The sequence below is a fragment of the Cygnus atratus genome, chromosome 8 (assembly GCF_013377495.2).
Source record: "Cygnus atratus isolate AKBS03 ecotype Queensland, Australia chromosome 8, CAtr_DNAZoo_HiC_assembly, whole genome shotgun sequence".
NCBI classification, from domain to species: domain Eukaryota; kingdom Metazoa; phylum Chordata; class Aves; order Anseriformes; family Anatidae; genus Cygnus; species Cygnus atratus.
In genome coordinates this window covers 12591956-12612437 of record NC_066369.1, presented here as the reverse complement: position 1 = coordinate 12612437, position 20482 = coordinate 12591956, and the positions used below count along the sequence as shown (strand labels likewise).

General features: G+C 41.9%; 1 protein-coding gene across 16 annotated transcripts in view; it reads left to right on the top strand.

The window, feature by feature from the left end:
- RABGAP1L (RAB GTPase activating protein 1 like) overlaps positions 1 to 20482 on the top strand; it is a 248469-nt gene that overhangs the window by 170495 nt on the left and 57492 nt on the right. For all 16 annotated transcript variants that reach the window (XM_035537617.2, XM_035537610.2, XM_035537612.2 and 13 more), the window contains one exon: positions 15372 to 15500. In XM_035537617.2, the coding sequence (XP_035393510.1) occupies positions 15372 to 15500 (129 nt within the window). The remainder of the gene's footprint in view (positions 1 to 15371; positions 15501 to 20482) is intronic.

The window sequence follows — 20482 nt, the reverse complement described above, 5'->3', positions numbered from 1 at the left end:
TTTCTTTTAACAGAAAATGCTCAGTCTTTTTATTTTATGTATGTTCCACAGTACACTGTTTTTCCAGATGAACATTTCTCTTTGGCCTTTCCAGGAGAGGAAAATTCAAGGAAGTATTTTGTTCGTGTTATTATAAAACTATTTTCTAGGCTAAGGAGTTTTAAGAGTTGTTTTCTAATTCTGCTTGTAGGGATTCTTCTTGTGCTTATGCAGGATTCTCTATCTGCCTCTTCTGGTAATAATGGGCTCTAAATGGTAAGGGAAGTATTATCCTGAGAAACTATTTCTGTATCACAGCCAGAAACAACTATGAAGAAGATACAGCTAAGTAGGCTAGGATTCTAAATCAGAAGCGCTCACATCAAAGCACATTTCCATAGTGGTACCAACACAGGGCTAGTGATTGTCTATCATAAAATTAACATTATGATTTGCTCTCAAGCAGGAATTGCTGTTCTGTTAGGGGGTAAAATAATTCCATACCTGGAGAGCTGAAATAATTTTTTCCTGTTCAGATGTGTTCATAACCTCTCTTAACCATTAGAGACAATGTGCTTTATTTTACTGGTCTTTTTAAGTTGAAGAATGTGAATACAAGTGCTGCAGAACAACAGCTTTAAAAGCTGTGAGTTTCTAAGGGCGTGCTTCTTGCTGATTCTGAAGCAGGTGAAAACAATTTGTAAGGGTTTGTTCTATGTTAAAACAGAGCTATTATGTTCTCATCCTCAGTCTCTTATATTAGTTTCAGTTTGGAAGAAATCATTCATCAGTGGAATGTCTGAGTCTTTACTCTGCAAATGCCAATTTTCTCACATTTTTGTGAAGTGTGTGCTTCTCAATCCCTCACTAAATAACAACAGAAAGCTTTTAGATTGATCTTCCTCTTAGTCAATGCAGTTTCTCATTGTTACAACCAGCTGCTTGTATTTAAATTGAGTGGCTGTTGGTTTTGAAACGACAGTACTACTTCTGTGACCAATTACCCGCGGCATCTCGCTGCAGAAAATAAACATGTATTTAAGACACAAGGGGAATCCTTTCCCTTTCCGCCTCCCATATTCTGAGTATGTTTGCAGCAATGAGCAGCTAGCAGATTAAAACTCTTTAGCCACGGAGGCCATCATTTGTAATAGGGCATTAATCAGATTTATCGAAGTAAAAACAGAGTCTTGTTTTTGTGTAGCATCCCAATGCTATGTTTTCCAATGCATGTCGCTTCAGCAGGCACTGCTCGTCGGTGTGCTCACCAGTCACGCTATCCAGCTGGTGGCAGCATTTTGCAATTTGACATTAATCATTCTGTTACGTCATGTTGAGACTGCACCTGAATTAACATTCAGCGAGCTGAGCTAATAGCATAGACAACCCTTGCTTTTCATTTGCTGAGCATCAGAAAACATGATGAAACACTGGGGTGTGAGAAGAGCCCTAGTGTTGAGAAAGGCAGCGTAGACAAGTGTGGTTCAGAACAAGTCAGCAAGCAACATTGTATTGGTATTTTCACTTGCAAAATCCCCATTAAGACTGGTAGCTGAGAGTGACAGAGCAAAATGAACCATTCCAATGCCAGCATATTTTCAGGTCTCTTTTGTCATCAGCTAGTTAGTTTGCTTGTTGGAAAATACAAAATAAACATGAAAATCTTCACATATGGCAAGAAAGAAAAGAAAAAAAAAAGAAAAAAGCAATAAGCTTTGTTTCATATTTGCATGTTTCTGTGTTTCTGTAATTATTTCCATAAACTTATGTTTCTGATCTTGCTACCTCGGGAAAAAAATAAAAAGCAAAATGCATGCTTTAGTTTCGAATTAGCAAAATGAGGCAAGTATTAAAATATGTGATGTGGAAAAATCAGGCTCTAGATTAGGTTACTACCTACTGACAAGGAAAGGAAGTTTCATTAACTGGAAACATAAGAAGGAACCACAGGTTTTTAAGATAAGTCTACGTCCTAACGTTCTTTCCAGGGGATGCTCTGCTCCTAGCTTGTGGCTCGTAACAACACTCAACGGCTAGGTTGTTGAAACAGCACTTTCATCCGTGTAACCATTAAAAATGCATAGCTTAATGCCAGAGTAAAGACATGGTTTTCATTGGTAAAGTACATGATATTCAAATTGAAAAGCGTAGAAAATAGTAAGAAATTTATATTATTCTGCATCTGGACTGTAAAGGACCTTCTGGGCCAAAGAAATGCTTCTCTGCTGAATCGCACCATTACGTGACATGGCAGCCATTTCATAAGCTAGTAACAGCAGCAATATTGTTGGTGGAAGGCCATTTTTTGCTTTTTGCATTTTTTTTTTTCTGGAACATTACTCTTGTTCCAGTCTAAACTTACTACTGAGCTTTTTACACTTCCCTGATCTTAGATCAACGGTATCCTTTATCTTAAATAACCCTCTTGCAGAGACATGCTGGTGTTTATCACCTTCAAGTATTTATAGCTATCAATCATATTCTTTACTAAACAAATCAGTATTCTTGGTATTATTGAACTCTTGAACATCTTAGTAGTGGTCTTCTGCATCTGCTCAAATCTGTGTTCATCTGTTTGGATGTGAATGACTGGATCTTTGAGAGAGGTTGCGTTGTGTTTCCTGTGTTGACATTGTATTCCTTATTTCTAGAAGAATCTACTTTATCTGATTACCATTAGGATTGTATTGTTCTCATATGTTTGTATGGAATAATATTCATGATTAACCAGTGTGATCCACAAATCCTGTTTCACCACTTTAGGTATGGAGGACTTCAGTAAGGGCAAAAATTTTGAATAAAATTATTCTGTACCAAAATACACATTTACATTTCACTTCTTAATTAACAGGTTACAGATTATAAATTTTGTTATTTCACTTCCAAGGCACTAACTTCTTTGAATAGACATTTGACCTAATCTGTCTTGGATTTTGTCTGTGATTTATCTCCTGCATTACCACTTAATGCCAACCCAGAACTTTAAAATCAGATCTGAAATCTTGTTCTGTGTTAAAGGCATAGCACAAAAATTTATGCTCATGTGAATCAGGCATAGCAAAGATAGCCAGAGTAGTGATTCAGTCTTGTAGGCACTGGATTCTGTTGTTCGTGGTTAAGTTACACGTGTTTCTTCAGGGAGCTATGTGGCTTGCATTGTAACCCAAATAGCAAGTGTCACATCCGTGAGGATAAAGCCTCCTTTTGTCACTCAACACATGCCTGGTGCTGAAATTACCGCTTGCCACTATCTTCATTTGCCGTCTTCACTTGCCACTATATTCATTCTGAGTAGCAATTGTCAGCTGTCACTTATATGTAAAATTGATAGTTTTTTTCCTGTTTGCATCAATTTACACTTGTCTACATTGACTTTTAATTTACCGTACTATTTCCCAGTCATTCAGTCTCTTACAGTCCTTCTGCAATTCTTTACTGTAATCCCGTGTCTTTAAAACCCTGAATAATTTAGTAACATTTGCTAATATTGTCACCTCGAGATTCACCCTCTTTTCCAAGCCATTTAAGAACGGGTTAACCTGCATGGACCCCAACACAGATCACTGTTGGAATCTGCTCTGAAAATTAACTTTGTTGTGTTCTCTCTAATAATGTTAAAGATGTAAACGTCACTAAATTCAGATTACACAGTCGTGATTAGACCTGGAGAACACAAAGGACAAAGTAATTTCTGATAAGAGTTGAAGCTCTCATTGTGGGCATGATGTAATTGGTATGGATTTTCAGAGTTGTTCTGGTGCAGAATTTGTCTTATTCTTTATAAAAATAAACTTGAAAGAGAGCTTTCTATTTTATTCTCCTAGTTTTAGATTCTATTTAGCTTTTCAAAGCCAGTTATTTTTGCCACTAAAACACTAAACACTAAAATGTTAAAGGCAATCCAATTCCTTTTTTTTTTGACAGTTGACATAGAAAAGAGAGATGTTATCATACATAGGCAATTAGCAATTGATATAGCAATTATGAAATGTTCAGTGTATCTCAGTGCTGACCTTTCAGTACCATACCCCATTATCATAAACATTTTATATTCTTGTCAACATAAAGCACAGGATAGGAGGTAGGACTAGTGGTGCTTTTGCAGGGAAGATGGGGACAGAGGGAAGATACACTTGGCTGGCCTATGGGAGACTGTGGAGAATGTGTGGGCAGGGGAAGCAGAAAGGGAGAAAGGAATCCATGGCACTTACACGCGTGTATAACCCAGTGCCAGGGGTATGGATAGGAAGGGCAGAAACAGAGAATTGTACTTAAAAGACCGGATAGTCTACAATATGGAAATCAAAGCTCAAATAGTAGGTGTTTAGCGTATGGTATTCTACTTTGTGTGCAAGTTACTGCCTTCTGGGCCATTTTCAGGTTTTAAGTTGACTTCGGTAAGGCCCTTCTGAAGAATACAGGACAGCAAGCTAACGGTGGGGTAAGAGCAGTGCTGAAGGCACAGATAGGAGCAGTGAAGTCTACGTGAAAGGAAAATCACAATTCCTCATCAGACATGAATAAAAATAAGATGCAGTGTTCAATTAGGGTGTGGAAGTATCTGAGAATGGCAGGGAGTGTAAAAAGTCTCAAAGTGCAAATCTAAATGACAGATCACTGTTGTGCTGTGTGAAGAACTGGCATGATTTTTTCCCACGTACTGTTTTGATATTCCCCCCCCACCTTCTCTTCCAAAGAAGAGGCACAACAACAACAACAATGAAAGCCACAAAGTTTTTGTAGAATGAGAGCTGAAAAACCTAATAAACACTGGATGTTGGATTTTAGCTGATAATTCAGTTTTTTCGTGAAGCTTTGGAACTTTTCAGGTTTTAGAGACCTCTTTTTAAACAAGTAATCCAGGCCTGATGTAAAAATTGTAATGATGGTAGTAGACCACATCCCTTGGGATGCTAGTCCTGTAGTTAATTTTCCTCATTCCTAAAAATTTGAAACTTATTTCTAACCTGAATTCATCTGGTTTTAGCCTCTAACTATTGGATCCTATTACAACTTTCTAGAATTAAAGACTTTAATTAATAATCACTTCATTCCATTATTCATAAGCCCAGACCTTACCCAAAGTGAACCAAATGTGAAACTCTGTAAAGATGAGAGCTAGTAGCTTATTAAGTTTGATTTATGCAAGAAAAAAATTAAGGCTTTCTATATGGACAGCGCTCTGAATTCTCTGCCCACAAGTTGTGTTTGGTCACCACGGACTCTTCCCATTCACCCCTGTGCTTCCGGTTACTTCTGTATCTTCCTTGTTTCCCAAAGCACACAACAGAACGCTCTTATTTCTTCCTTTTAATATTTTGAGTAATATTTTCATTCCCATATTGAGGATAGAACCTGGATGTCTCTTGAATATCATGCATGACAGCAGGTGTTTAAGCTAGATGTAAGCACTTGAAAAATTCCAAAAAAATATGAAGATCTACTTTCTTTTCTTTAAACCCCGTTGCCCTACAAACATAGTTCAGTGAGGTGAGACTTCGAGCTGTGATGTATAACTGATCGTGGTCCTTGCCTATGCACAGAGCACAAGCTCAGCCTGGACAGAAGCGCCATCACCTCTCTCTTCACAGTCCTGCTCTGTGCTCTGCTCCGTCTGGGAGGGTTTCCTCTGCAAGGCAGTGTTTCACAGCCTGCGGTACTTCTTCAACCAGCTTTCAGGTGACAAGCTGTGTAAAAGAGCTCGTTCAATACTGCACAAAATTTGCTGGTGCTTTAGTCAACTTCAATCCCATTTTGCCCCAGGAGAGTTCACTGAGGCCTTGTTGTTGTCAGCTGTTGTCTCTGACCTGTGACTTCTGCTCTTTCTGCTGCATCCATTCTCCCACCTGCTTCACGTGTCTCCTTGAGCCAAGGTGACCCATGTGCATGGGGAGATTTTCAATGATATCGTCCTTTTTTCATTTCTTCTTCCAAGAAAATTTGCTTGTATTAGAAAGGAGTCCAGTGTGGGTGCTGTATCAGACTGTATGAAATGAATTTATTTTTCTCTGCATTTTGCAGTTTTTATTTACGCTTGTTCATGGCATATTAAAATTAATGTTCATATTTGAACTACTTGTGAACATCTTTCTTATTTCAATTCAGCAAACCCAAGCTACTGATTTTTACTTTACATTAGTATTTTAAATGATTTTTCTTGACACAATAGACAAATGGCTTTTATATCAGAAATAATGTATTTGCAGAAGTGTTTGCAATTACTGTGCTTTAGATCTCCAGATCTCCTTGCAGTATTTTAAATTATCGCCTTTCTCTGTGTTGGAATCTGTGCGATATCACCGCTGTGATGGAGAAGTGTATTGTTCTGTTACAGAGCCCAGGTTATAATTAGGCAGTGCAAAAGGGAAGCAGCATAAAAACACGCTTTCTAAAATACAGAACCGCAGTAATAGCCCACTGCGTTGTCCTTAACCAGATGGCAGAGGCACCTGGCCTGTTCCCCGCACAGGGAAGATGCGAGGCAATTTAATGTGTGACATCACAGCGTTTTCCTTACAAACGTGCAGTTAATTTCTAGAACCAATTGAAATGCACATGCTGACATCATCCCCTCTCTACTGATTGTATCCAGGTTTAGAAACGCCTCTGGAGAAGACAGTGCTGGAAATGATCGTTATTTAAATTATTTAACTCGATCCTGCGCAGGCTAGGGTATGTCTCCCTGGCTTTTCAGAAGCCGGCTGCTGCCCTCCTCGCCAGCAGTCCCTGGCGGTGTCCTTGCCCCTCTCCAGTTCGGCAGCCTGGAAGGGAGGAGGGTCCCTGCCCTACCTGCCCGGCTCCGGATTGCACTTTGTCTGTGCTTGCGTTATTCAGAAGCAGATCGACCAAAAGTCATTCCACTGCCTGGCAGGCTGATTTCTCCCTAAACATCGAGTGTTAGAGGACGCGGTTCATATACACGAGCCTGGGATCCGGCAGCAAAACCCGTCACAGTTGAATTGATGTAAGGTAGACGGGGAGGGGGAGCTCATCCGTCCAGCCGCTCACTATTGGCTTCTTATTACGGCATTCTCCCCCGAGACGCACGCTGCATGCTCATTCACCCCCCTCCCAGCCCCCTCCTCTCCTACCCCTTCATTACTGATGCACAGCAAGAGGCAGCAGCAGCAGCCGCCACGCTTGTCACGGATCCGAGCTTGCAATGAGCTCATCCTTTTCTCTTTGCAGCTTCCTAACTGCCCTGGCTTTATTGCTCTTATTGCTGCTGCTGTCTGCTCACTCGCACAGTCTCAGACACGCTGAGCCCTGAGAGCTCTCCATTGCTTTTCTTCTGTCAGAGCTTTCCTGCACTCATTTTCTGCCATTTTCCTGCTTTTTAGGTACATTTTAGATCCATGTTTTCTTTGGTTTCTTTTTCAAATCTACTTTGGACTCTGGCTGAGCCAGAACAGTGGATCATATTTTTCCTTGATTCTTAGCAAAGATGCTTTTCTCGTTTTGAGAGTGTCTGCTGTGCTGTAGACGCCCGTCTGAACCGATATCAAAGAGCTCAGGCTGCTCTTCTAGCACTGCACTTTTTGAAATTGTGGTTAAAAGCCTGTTCTTCTCACTCTGGATACTTACTACTTACTGCTCATGGAAGAAGGGGTACCTTGCAAAACCCCAGCTGCCAAGCTCACACCACCTGTCAAAAAGTCACAGGACATGCATGACGAGAGAAGCAAGCTGGTGAATGAGTATGCATGTCGGGTGCTGGAACTTCTGGGGATGGGGCATCGCCTGTTTGTGCCTCGGCTGCTTGCGGTGAGATCACGTTTTCTTGAAATTAATTCATTGTGAATTTGCCATCTTTCCTCCCAAACCTGCTTTCCCCCCAGGATTCTTTATGCTGAACGGAGGTGTGAGAGGTCTCTTCTTTTTTTTCTTTGGCTTCTCACAACCCTAAGCACCGACTCTTCCTTCTTCCCAGTAGACTGGGAGGGCTGAACACAGGTCCTGCTGGTGGGAGCCAGTGCCACTCCTTCAGTAGCTCGAAGGGTCGCGACCAGGTCTGCATTACTAAAAAATCTTTTCTAAAGCTGTGAATGCTTTTGTTCTCAGTTCTGCAATGACTGCAGATAAGCAGCATACCCTGTCTACTTCTAGGTGCTGATGGAAAGTGCGTTAATTCTCGGCAGTTCAAATCTTACACTTGTGACATTAAAGGTTTGTTTTAAGCATTCATAGCATTTAAGCTGTGTTGATGTATTTTGGTTTTCTGCTGTTTCTATATTTGGTTTTGACAAGGCAGGTGACACCGTGTAAAAAAAGTTTAAAATACGTGTGTGGAATTATCTGGGAAATAAATTGTTAAAGATGTTCTTATCTGTCATAGCAACTGATGTCTGTGTGTGAAACAGCCTGAAATTGGCGTGGCATCTTATGGTACACAGAAGTACGCCTTCATCATTGCTGCTGCTGTACAAAACACACCCAAAGCCACAAAATAGCAGAGAATCCGAAAGTCGGCAACTAGCCCTAGCTGGGTCTGCTCTGGGGTGCCATAAACCGAGCTACTGCCCTGGGGCATGCCTGCTCAGTGGTGTGACACCAGAATGTCATTTTTAATGTGATGCCTGGGAAAAGAGTGCTTTTACTGACCTGTACCATGTTCTTGTGGCTTGGTGCCTTTCCTTCATTTCCACGCCCTGCGTAGTCCTGTATCATGGTGTTATGGAGTGACCTGTCTTGCATTTTCATCATGCTGCTGAACCTCTGCTCTGTGTTCTGCAGTACCCTCAGATAAATGACGGTGATCTGTGTATTGTAAGATGCTCAAAAAAAAAAGAAAAGAAAAAGCGGGTAGCTGAGCCTGTGTGTTCCAAACGTTGTGAGATGGTAGGTACAATATTCGCAAAGTCTTAAATTGCTAGTAAAGTGAAGATGAATTTGGATACCTACAGGCACTTGTAGAATTGGGCGTAGTGCCTGCCGTAAGGGCTAATAATGCATGGCTGAAGCTGCTGTATTTGTAAGCATTATGCCAGTCTAGCTCAAAGTGCACCTAAACCTTCTTCCATCCCATCCTGCTGCTTTAGTGCTGTTGGTCTCCTGGGCAAGGACTGCCAAATCATTCTGAATTGTCTTGTGATGAGCTCTAAGGAAGCAGAGGCAAAAACACAAAGCTCTTTTTCACTTGACTTAATCAGGCTTTGGAGCTGGCCCTCCTGATAGGGCATACCAGGGAATTCAGTGTACTTCAGCAGCCAGATATCTGAGCTTTGCTGAATGACATTATTTTATTTATTTAAAAAGGGGGGGGGGGGGGGGAGAAAAAAGGCAAAACAATACAAACGATGCTTGTGTTATTAAAGAGCCTTGATTTGTGAAATGAATGTGGTTTTCTGCCAGGTTTTATTAGCTAAATATACCTCTTTTGACATATATCCCTTCTGACATATACCCATTCCATGGAGGAGTAGAGGCTGTTTCTGATGATTTTTAAACAAATTAGAAAAGCCTGAGGACCAAGAATTTGTACTTTAATCAGAACTAAAGATACTTACTTGGACTTTCGTAAAATTAAGAACTAGATTCTTTTGTGCATACATAAGCATCTTCCTCTGCTGTGGTTTGGGGAATAAATACCTATGACAGGCAGAATATATACCATTGTAGTGTTATTTGAAAAACATAATCTGTAACCTCAGAAAAATTCAGATCACCTACTCACTGGCATCAGTTATATGTGATGACGAGCAAGTGGAACAGCACTAATTCTGTGTGGGTTTTTCCCCTTGGGGATATCTGTGGGTGGGTAGAGCTAGGAGATTTTTTGTTTGCTCTTGCACACATTCATCAGTATTTTACGGGGCAGAATGAACATTACCTTTCCTAAGTCTGGGTCTGCACACAAACACTGGTGCAATTTCGAGCAGAGGTGCACTACTGTCTGTAGGCAGTGGGCAAGCAGAGGATCCCTGCTGGATGCCAACTCATCGTGCACAAAACCTCAGCTAGGCCTTCTGAAAAGTTTTGCCTATAGCCAGATTATATTTTTTTCCCGTGACACTTTTATACCGAGCTGTGTTTTACAGAGAACACAGATTTTAACAGAAAAAAAAAAATATTTGTGACAGTATAGCTTTCCCAGCAAAGAGCATAGAAGTGATACCAATAAAAAGAGGCTTTTGATGGATCGTGTTGGAAGTGCATGCCAGCGCGCCTGTGGCAGGGTAGCTTTGCCAGTCCATCTGTTCCCGGCCTGGATTCCAAGTCCACCCCTCCTGGTGCTCCTTGGAAGCTCAGCAGGTCATCTTCCTCCTCTTGGAGCCATTTAACAGATCTCAGGTCAAAGGGCAGCGCAGCGCAAAATTGTGCAACATGCAGCATTGCAGTCTGCTGCTACCAGTGGGAAGGGAACCATCAGGTTAGAAAAAATACCTCCCATACCTTCATGTTACACTGCAGGTTCTACAAGAACTTAAAACCACACAGTGCATGTTAAGGATTAAATGTTATAGTCTACAAAATTAGTGTAAAAGTACATGTAAGCATTTTGAATTTTCTGATAGCAAATTTAATAGTGGAGTAGAGTATGGCTGGATTCTTCTCTGCCTTTTACTTTGTCTTGTACCTGATCCATATTCCTTAGATTGTAAAGCACACACTTTATGTTCACTCACATTCTATAGAAATTCTGCATATATATACTGTATGCATAGAACACTACAGAATTTTTTTATCTGTTTGTGTAAAAGAGGAAGAATTAAATTAAGGAAGTGCCATGTGGTTGATCTGAAATTTCTTCTGCTCTATAAGTTCCCAGGTGGGAACAGGAGATTCGGTTGGTACAGTCAGTAAGGAATGAGACTGCAGAATTAATAATTGAAGACAGAAAAATTAAATTAAAGAAAAAAGCCAAGCCTATGTCTTAATCACATTTCCCTAAGTATTTTGGAGATGGCAGTAGTAACACTATTTACTTTAAAATGATAATAATAATAATAATAAAAACATTATTTAAGTCTCAGAAAAAAAGAGCTGAGGTGATCTGTTTTTCAGAACTTTGCAATTTCACAGGACTTTGTCTATTGACTTGAAAGTTTGCTGACTAATTCTGCAAAAGGGCTTTTCCTAAGTTTCAAATAATCCAATTAAGATCATTTTATGAACATATTGAAATACTTAAGTGATGTGGGAAGGACATGTGAGGGAACATGTATAGCCAAACCCTAAAAAGCAAGCTGAGGGTTCAGAAGTTCATTGGAAGTTCACGTTATGTTCATAGTTCTTAGTGCGCCTCGTCTTTTACTTGTTGTTTTTCTTTATATATTTTATACAAAAATATGATTATTTAAGAATTACGACTTGAATATTAAAAAACTCCCTGAAGTCCCCAAGTGCCCCAAAATACAATGTACCTGCCAAATGTGAATTATCGCTTCATTAGACTTACAGATGGTTTATTGAAATGAGTTGTTCAGGAGATCCATGAGCTGAGTGACATGAACCAGCAAATTTACAAATCTCTGCCTGTCAAACAGCTGCCAAAAGGTGCCTGAAATGTCTTTATGATTTATTGATTAAAATCACAAAATGTCAAGAAATGTGAATAATAAAACAACAACAATGCTATGCACTTTTTGTACTGCATATATCGTATATGTATAAAAAATGTATATGCATATGTATTTATATACACATACTGATTTTTGTTGTTTCCTGTTTTTAATTAGTACCTGAAAAGCTTTGTTTGCATAATTTAGACAAAAAAGCATAAACTGTACAAAATGCACAACCCGGTTAACATTGCTCTCAAAAGATTACTTTGATTTCTTCTGATTTTAATAGTGAAACTCTAACTTTCTGGCCAACAGATTATTTTAATGAAATGAAAATACTCAGCAAAGTAGGAAGAGCTGAATGTTAGGGGTCTACCTCTCACTTTATTGAACTATATAATATTCTGGTTTATAACCTCCCATGACTGTAATCCTACTTCAGCAGATTCCATCGTAGAAGTTCTCATTTCCATGATTCACCATGGTTTTTACCAGATTTTCACTGACTACAAGTTTTTCAGGGTTGAGATCTCAAAATTCTCAATAGCTTCGATATTATGAGAATAATTTGTTTTGGTGTTGTTAAAATGTTATTCTAGCAGTGATTCAAACAAAAGCCTGGGGAAATAAATCTGACTATAAATTTTTACATGTAATCACTGTAGTTCTGACACATTTGCCTCTGTCATTATGGCATTTATTTTTTTAATGACGTGCTATGGACACAAAAGGTAGGTGCATCTGCTTTTCTAAAGTTTAGTGGGGTGATTTAATTGTTGATTATTAACATTTTTTTAATTTTTTTTTTTCTCCTCTGATTTCAAATGATAATAAAAATAATAATTCAAAACTCTCAATGGGAGTTTTTAGAAAAAGACTTTTTTAGAAAAATTTAAGAAAAGTTAAAATGAAATACAAAATTCAGATGAAAATTTCTAGTCATGCCCCCTTAGAAAAATACTTGCTTAAAATTAGGATAGCTCATCTCCTAATAAAATGGTAAAACTTTGGCAAAAAAAAAGTGTGTTTGGTGTTTGTTTAGTGCTGGGAGCGAGTGTCCAGAAGTCGTAATTAAAAACACCCTCCCACTCTGTTGGAAGCACACAGCAAGCAGCCTGTCTTGGAGATTACCCTGGCTTGCAGCATTGCACTATCTGAGCACCTTCTGCGTAAAACGGATAACAGTAGCCACAGGGGTTTTACACATTGCTTGGTGTGCCCTTGCACCTTGGTCAGAATTGTGGCCAGGGCCGGGAGAGGCTGCGAGGAAGAAGAGGGGACTGGAAATGCAGCAGCAAGCTTGACTCCAAAGAGGGCAAATGTATAATGTTGTAGGGAAATCTGTTTGACCCATACGGCAAACACAGCTGTCAGCATCACGGAGAGAGAAGGGGGGAAATCACTTTGGAGTTGGCTGGTTATTAAACCAATTACTGCTTTTCTAGCACCATTACCCAGCTGAACTTTGCCCAAAATGGCTCGGTTGTCAGTGCGGCTTCTGGCACAGAGCACTGCTTGGTACCAGCAGGTCGCCCCAAATACTGCCCGCTGTGCATCCGAAGCACTGACAAAGCCTCAAGCATGGCGAAAGCGTATACAGCCTTACTAAACCTTCTCCAGAAGAAAAACAGCGTGCAGAGGAGGAAATGGATGTGTTGGCCATAGCTATGTTCACGAGTGGGTCTGATTCATTAGATACCTAAGTGCACCAGCTCTCTGTCAACATGACATCGGTCTTGTCAGATGGAGCCTCAGCCAGATAGTCCTTCTGCCAAATTTTTGTGGACAGAATCAGATGTGAGAGTTTGTAAAACTGAGCATTTCTCATCCATGTCCTGAAGGCAGCTTTTGTTGTGTCCGTGTAGTGATGACCCAGCAGCTTCCTTGGCTGCAAGTGAAGGATCAAAGAGATCTTGAGGGAACTCTGAGCAGCTTGAAGACAAAGTTAGAAAATGCTGCAGTCAAAGGGAAACAGATCTGCCAAAGCAACTTCAGCTGCATTTAGAGTTTTCTCACTCTTACCTTGTGATTAATGTAGCGGAAACTACTAGTAAGTCTTCAGCAGGGTGTACGGTATGATCATCTCCAGAAATACATAGGGCGATAGATAAATGTGCACAATGGATATTTTGTTCTTATGTGGTCTTGATTGAGGAAGCCAAAGGACACGTTGCTGTGCCATCCCCATAGTGGAAGGTTGGACACCGAGCAGTGATGATTATGGGTGCTTGGGTGGCAGACCTCTGATGTCAGCTCATGTTCTCCGCTATCAGAAATGCTGGATAACCATGAAAATGCCCTCTTAAATTCCGTGGTTCCCAGTTATGTTCATCATTTAAAATCCATTCAAAAACCCTTCTCCATTTCCCCATCAGATAAAGCTTGGTCAAACTGCTATGTTTTTGTGGACCCTCTGTGCAGGCTGCTGTAGCATTTTTAGCAGGACTGTGGAATATGTCAAGCCATGTTGGAAGCTTGCTGTTGCATGCTCGTAATATCTACAGTACCACACTGAAGTTCAGTTTGCTTTGGGAAGCAATATACTTGTACTTTTAAGAAAGTGTTTTACATAGTAGGTTTAATTATTTTCATGTAAATGAGCTACTGAAACTAGTTAATATGATACATAGGGAGGATTTGTAAACAAAACCCATTAGTAATTTTTTTCTGTTGTAGTGAGAATTAAATTTATTTCTACTTATTTGAAACAAATTTAACACCCAGGAGAAATAAGACTTCATCTAGTCTCACCTCTTTCATGACAAGGATTGCTGTTTTCCCAGTTCTTCCAGTGCAGAGCCAGATCTGGTGTGTTTGGCTGCAGCGTGTTTGCTGGAAAGAGGTTGTCTGGAAGCAGCAAAGGGTTTTGGGTGGGTGAGAAGTTAGCTAAGGAAAGGGGAGCCCCTTCAGCAAAGGGGCCTGTGTCTCTCTGGAAGTGTCAGCCGAAGTGTGATGGTACACAGCTCCAGCCTCCGTGGTGCTGCTCTGTACACTGGCATGTGTTCCTTTGTTCCTTCTGGTTTAAAAGACATTCACATTTTGAGGTGACGTCCTGAATGTCTTGTCTGGATATACAGTCTCTGTGAACCTTTTAAAGGAACAGTCTAAAGGCTTGCTTTTGCATATCTATAAAATCTCCTGGTATAGTTCTCTCATCTCCAAAAATTAATACGTTTGTCCCTGACCCATGAATCATATTACTCCGTCAGTAGCAGAACTGGATTAATGCTGAGTGTTTAACATTTTCTGACCTGTTAGGCTTGATACCACAGCGAGAGGTACAGTCTTATGAGAGATATAGAAATAAACATGTGAAACATTTTCTGGCACAGTGTTCTTTGAGAAATTGTGTCACAGACTTCTACACATTGACTTGCTGATGCCTCTTATGAGTCATATGCATTTTTGCTTCTGCTGTTCATGTCTGCAACCATATCTATGTATCTATGTATTATCTTTTTAGGGTAGCATTATAAAAATCAGCGATGTTCTAAAGCGTAAGCTCTCTAAAAATGTTACAGATTCTCCTAGGTTTTTATTGTTTGCTTGGTTTTGTTTTGTTTTGTTTTGTTTTTTTTCCCCTTACTCAGTTTCATCTTGACAGGCTTAGCCAGAATCCCTTTCTTACCCTGCAGGTACAGAAGGATGAAATACATTAATGTGCTGTAGTCCTCTGATTGTGCTGCTCTGCCTGGGATTCCTGGGATAAGTTTTAGCCTCTGTCTTGTTTTATGAGAAATGGATTAGAGAGCCGATTTTAAAGAGGATGTTTTTTGGGCTAATGTGAATTTTGGTGGTTTGGAATGCAGTCAGTAAATGACAAATCCAGTAAAAGAGCATGACTACATGTTCTCAGTGTTTAGAGTAGTTCTCTGTGTTTAATTGCAGACCTCAAAAGAGGACCTTCTACAAGCTGATTTTGAAGGAGCTTTAAAATTCTTCAGGGTTCAGCTGCCCAAGAGATACAGAGCTGAGGAGAACGCCAGGAGACTGATGGAACAAGCTTGCAACATTAAGGTAAGGGCAATTTTCATTTCCGCTCATTCACCCAGGGTTCTTACAGAAAAAGTAAGGTACAGTGTATAAGAATGACAGTAGCACATGCAAAGTAAAGTAATGAAATCATTAATTTATTACTTTTTGTATATATATGTATATCTGTACACACTTGTTATATTTAAAGAAAGTACAGCACAGAGCTTTGGCACATGCTTAATAATTAAAATAGTAAACTTACGATCAAAAAATGGAATGGTCAAAACTTGCTAATTCATTGATTTATAGTGATAACACTAAACAATGAATCAAATATCTGATGATCATCATGGTTGTATATTATTTGTTTCACCCCGAAGCTATTTATTTGCAGAATGCCACTCTCTGTATAAAACAATTGTAGTGGAGTAGAAACTTAGTTTTGTTGGTCTATCAAGCTTACCAAGACAGAACATCTTTTTTATGTTCTATGCTACCAAGACGCCCAGAAGATGTACTCTGTACACCCAGAGGATGACCCAAGAAAGAGCCATGGGATGGGTTTTAACATTTGATCTTGAAATAAGTGGTTTTGTTACTTCTTGAAGTGTGAGCACTGATGGGAAATGCGTGTTTGGTGTGGTCCAGTAATGGGCCGAGAGACCATGACCATAATGAGACCGTGTGAACAGAAAGATTGCTCCTCTGACACTCTGCTTTATATCTCTCTCAATGTGTTTATTCACTTGCTTTTGTGCTGCTTGATTTCATAGTTTGCTAAATAAGGTATTTTTTTCATACTGATTAAAACACCAATCGCAGGTGAGCCCCCTCCCTACCCGCCTCGCCTCCCCAGGTGCCCTTACACAATAGGTTTGAGGCCCTGGAGCTCAAGGGACAGGGTGGTGAGGATGTGGGGGAAAGTCCACACAGGAGGCTGTCAAGGGCAAGAAAGTCAACTCCATGCCTCAAGACTTCCTCCACCAGGAAGGAAAGAAGGGCAATGGTCATAGGCAACTCCCTTCTGAGGGGAACAGAGGGCCCCATATGTCGGCCGGCCTCTACTCTTAGAGAAGTCTGCTGCCTGCTTGGGGCCTGGGTCAGGGACATCACCAGGAAACTTCCTGACCTTGTTCGCCCCTCTGATTATTACGCGTTAGTGATAATTCAGGCTGGCAGCAATGAAATTGCTGAGAGAAGCCTGAAGGCTATCAAAAGGGACTTCAGGGGATTGGGGCAGTTACTGGATGGAGTAGGTGCGTAGGAGGTGTTTTCCTCTATCCCTTCAGTGGTGGGGAGGGATACTGAGTGGACCTGGAAGGCCCAGCTGGTCAATACATGGCTGAGAGGCTGGTGCCATCACAGGAATTTTGGTTTTTTTTTGATCATGGGGAGGTTTACTCGGCACCTGGCCTGATGGCTGCTGATGGGTCCCAACTGTCTCAAAGGGGGAAATGAATTCTAGCCCTGGAGCTGGCATGGCTCATTGAGAGGGCTTTAAACTAGGTATGAAGGGGGACAGGGGGGAAATGAGACTTGATAGAGATGAGCCTGGGGAAGCAGCCCTGGGGTTGGGGGTGAGGGCCACGACACAACTGAAGTGCATCTACACCAATGCACACAGCGTGGGCGACAGACAGGAGGAGCTGGTAGCCATGGTGCGGCAGGCAAACTATGCCCTAGTTGCCATCACTGAAACATGGTGGGACCACTCCCACGACTGGAGTGCTGCAATGGATGGCTACAAGCTCTCCAGAAGGGACAGGCAACTCAGGAGGGGCTGTGGCATGGCTCTCTATATTAGGGAGTGTTTTGATGCTGTTGAGCTCAGGGTTGGGAATGATAAGGTAGAGTCCCTGTGGGTAAGGATCAGGGGCTTGGCCAACAAGGTGGACATCCTGGTGGGGGTCCGTTACAGACCGCCAAACCAGGATGAAGAGACAGATGAGGCGTTCTATAAGCAGCTGGTGGAAGTTGCTCAATCGCCAGCGCTTGTTCTCATGGGGGACTTCAACATCCGGGACATATGCTGGAAATACAATACAGCCCTGAGGAAGCAGTCTAGAAGGTTTCTGGAGTGCGTGGAAGACAGCTTCCTGACTCAGCTGGTTAGGGAGCCTACTGGAGGGGGTGCCCCACTAGACCTGCTGTTCCTGAACAGAGAAGGACTGGTGGGAGATGTGGTGGTAGGGAGCTGTCTTGGGCAGTGACCACAAAATGGTAAAGTTCTTTCTGAAGTCAGGAGGGAGGTCAATAAAACTGCTACCTTGTTCTTCTGGAGGGCAGACTTTGAATTGCTCAGGACACTGGTAGGGAGGGCCCCTTGGGAGTCAGTCCTGAAGGGCAGAGGGGCCCAGGAAGGCTGGACGCTCCTCCAGAAGTCTTCAAGGTGTAGGAGCAGGCTGTCCCTGTGTGCCATAAGATGGGCCAGCGGGGAAGAAGACTGGCATGGCTGAACAGGAACTTTTGGTGAGTGTCCGGGAGAAAAAGAGAGTTTATGTCCGGTGGAAGAAGGGGTAGGCAATGTGGGGAGAGTACAAGGAAGTTGCCAGGATATGCAGAGAAAAACTCAGGAAGGCCAAAGCCCAGTATGAGCTCAACCTGGCCACTGTGGTCAAGGATAACAAAAAATGTTTTTAGAGATAGATTAACAGCAAGAGGACGGCCAAGGAGAATCTCATTCCTTTACTGGATGTAGGGGGGAACATGATTGCTGAGGATAAGGAAAAGGCTGAGGTTCTTAATGCCTTCTTTGCATCTGTCTTTACTACGAAGCTGGTGAAAGCCTGGAACACAAGGCTATGAGGAGTGGCTGAGGGAACTGGGGTTGTTTGGTCTGGAGAAGAGGAGGCTCACGGGAGACCTTATTGCTCTCTACAACTCCCTGAAAGTAAGGTGTGGGGAGCTCGGGGTCGGCCTCTTCTCACAGGTAACTAGTGATAGGACAAGAGGGAATGGCCTCAAGTTGCACCAGTGGAGGTTCAGGCTGGAAATGAGGAGACATTTCTTCTCAGAAAGAGCAGTCAGGCGTTGGGACGGGTTGCCCAGGGAGGTGGTGGAGTCTCCGTTCCTGGGGGTGTTTAAGGAGAGGTTGGACGTGGTGCTTAGGGACATGGCTTAGTGGGTGATATTGGTAATAGGGTGATGGTTGGATCAGATGATCTTGTCTTTTCCAACCTTAATGTTTCTACGATCATGTGAGACAGTGGGCCGTGCCAGACTAATGTTTATTCCAGACAGAAAAAAGGTTTTGTGAAAAGATATCTGTAAAAATTGGACTTGAGATTTGTGCTCTGTTGCTGAAAGAGAGTATTTGGGAGTAAAAGACTACAGTTTCATTTTTAGTGTTCAGTCCTTTGCTCAGTTCTTTAAAATGAGTAATTTAAGGATTTATCAAGTACAGTAACATTATGTTGTTTACTGAGTGCATATTTTTCTGATGAGAGGTTAAAATAGAACTCCTCATGCTACTTTTTGGAATAGATGTTTATCGATTTTCTTGGGCTTGCCTTTCTAATTTTCTTCTTGTACAATACATTGCAAGCCATATGATATTTTTCATGAATTTTTCAATTTGTACTGGGTATGTGTTTCTAAGATGTGTTTTATTGGAAAGTATTTTGAAATGCATTTGAGGCAGATGGTAAGTGCATAGTGCCCTGAATGGGTTCAGCACGTGGGGCCTTTTAAAAGGAGGGAGTGAAATTCTGAGCTCCTCAGAATTTCCTGTAGGTGGATTCAGGATCAAGAATTATGATTTGGGATTAGCAGAGATGGGAAACAGTAGAAGATTCAAGCTACCTTCTGCTGTGTTAATGACAGCCCACCCTTGCAAGGAGTCTAGCTGGGTTCTACTTGCTCACTGGGCACGCAGTGCATTCCTTCATTCAGCGTAAGACGTAGCAGGGGATCAAAACTGTGTCCTGAGCAGTCTTCTGATAGTTAGGCTCAGAACAACTAAGCCTGTGGAGAGGCGTGTTCTGAGATTCAGAGATTTTTAGTTGTTTGTCATCAGGATTAATAGCATAGTTTGGAAAACTATGGGAGGAACTCTGGACATCGGGGGATGTTGAAATCAGTGAGTAGCATCTGGGTACTCTCATGGAGAACTGAGGTGGTCTGAAGTAGGGTCATGACTCATCTTAGTTCAGTGAATGAAGGTTTGCTTACAGCAGCTCTCTGCCTTTCTGAGTCACAAGCCTGCACGTGGGGTAATGCAGTGCCCATTTCCATCAAAAGTGGCAGAAAATGTGGAAGACTTACATGAATGTAATGCAACAAAACCCAGCACGAGATCTTATTGGAGGAGAGGGTGGTACTTACTTGGACTACATCTGTTTTCACTCACTTGTGCTCCTTCTGTCATGGATTTCACACACGCCAGTGGCCACGCACTCACCACTACCAGGCCTCCTGCTTGGCCAGGTGCACCTGTGTGTGGTGAGGAGGGCCGGTGGTTGTAACGTCCTCACTATGTCTCTTGGGTTCCTCTTGGCCAACGTCAATAAACTGCTTGTTAGGCAAGTTTTTTGCCCTCTTTAAGAGCGGGACTTTTCTTACGGCACAGTCTTTTCCCGCAAAGCTTGCTTCCTTCAGCCTCTGGATCAGTCACGTCGCTGCCCCTTGCCTCTGCTTCCTCCTTGCGGGTGTGTTGGAGGCTTGTGGCCTGTTCTGGTGGCAGGGCTGGTGCGTGGCGGCTTTGCTGCCCTCTCCAGCTGGCTGGGCATCTCTCGTGGGGCCTGAGCAGTGTGCGGCCTTCTGCTCGAGGTGTGGCAGGACGCTTCTCCTCATCTGCCACTTGGGCTGCTGTCTCTTCTGTCCTCGTGTGTCAGCGCTTGCCCTTTTCCTAGCCCTGTCTCTATTGTTTCTTCTAGTGCTTTTGCAAGCAGATGCTGCCATTCGTACTTCTTTTAGACTGCTCTCAGTATTTGTTACGCATCCCTACTGAGTGATTATGTGGTGCCTTGACTCTGTTAACTTGATGTCCCACATTAAATTAAAACACAAGGGTTGAACTGACTTCA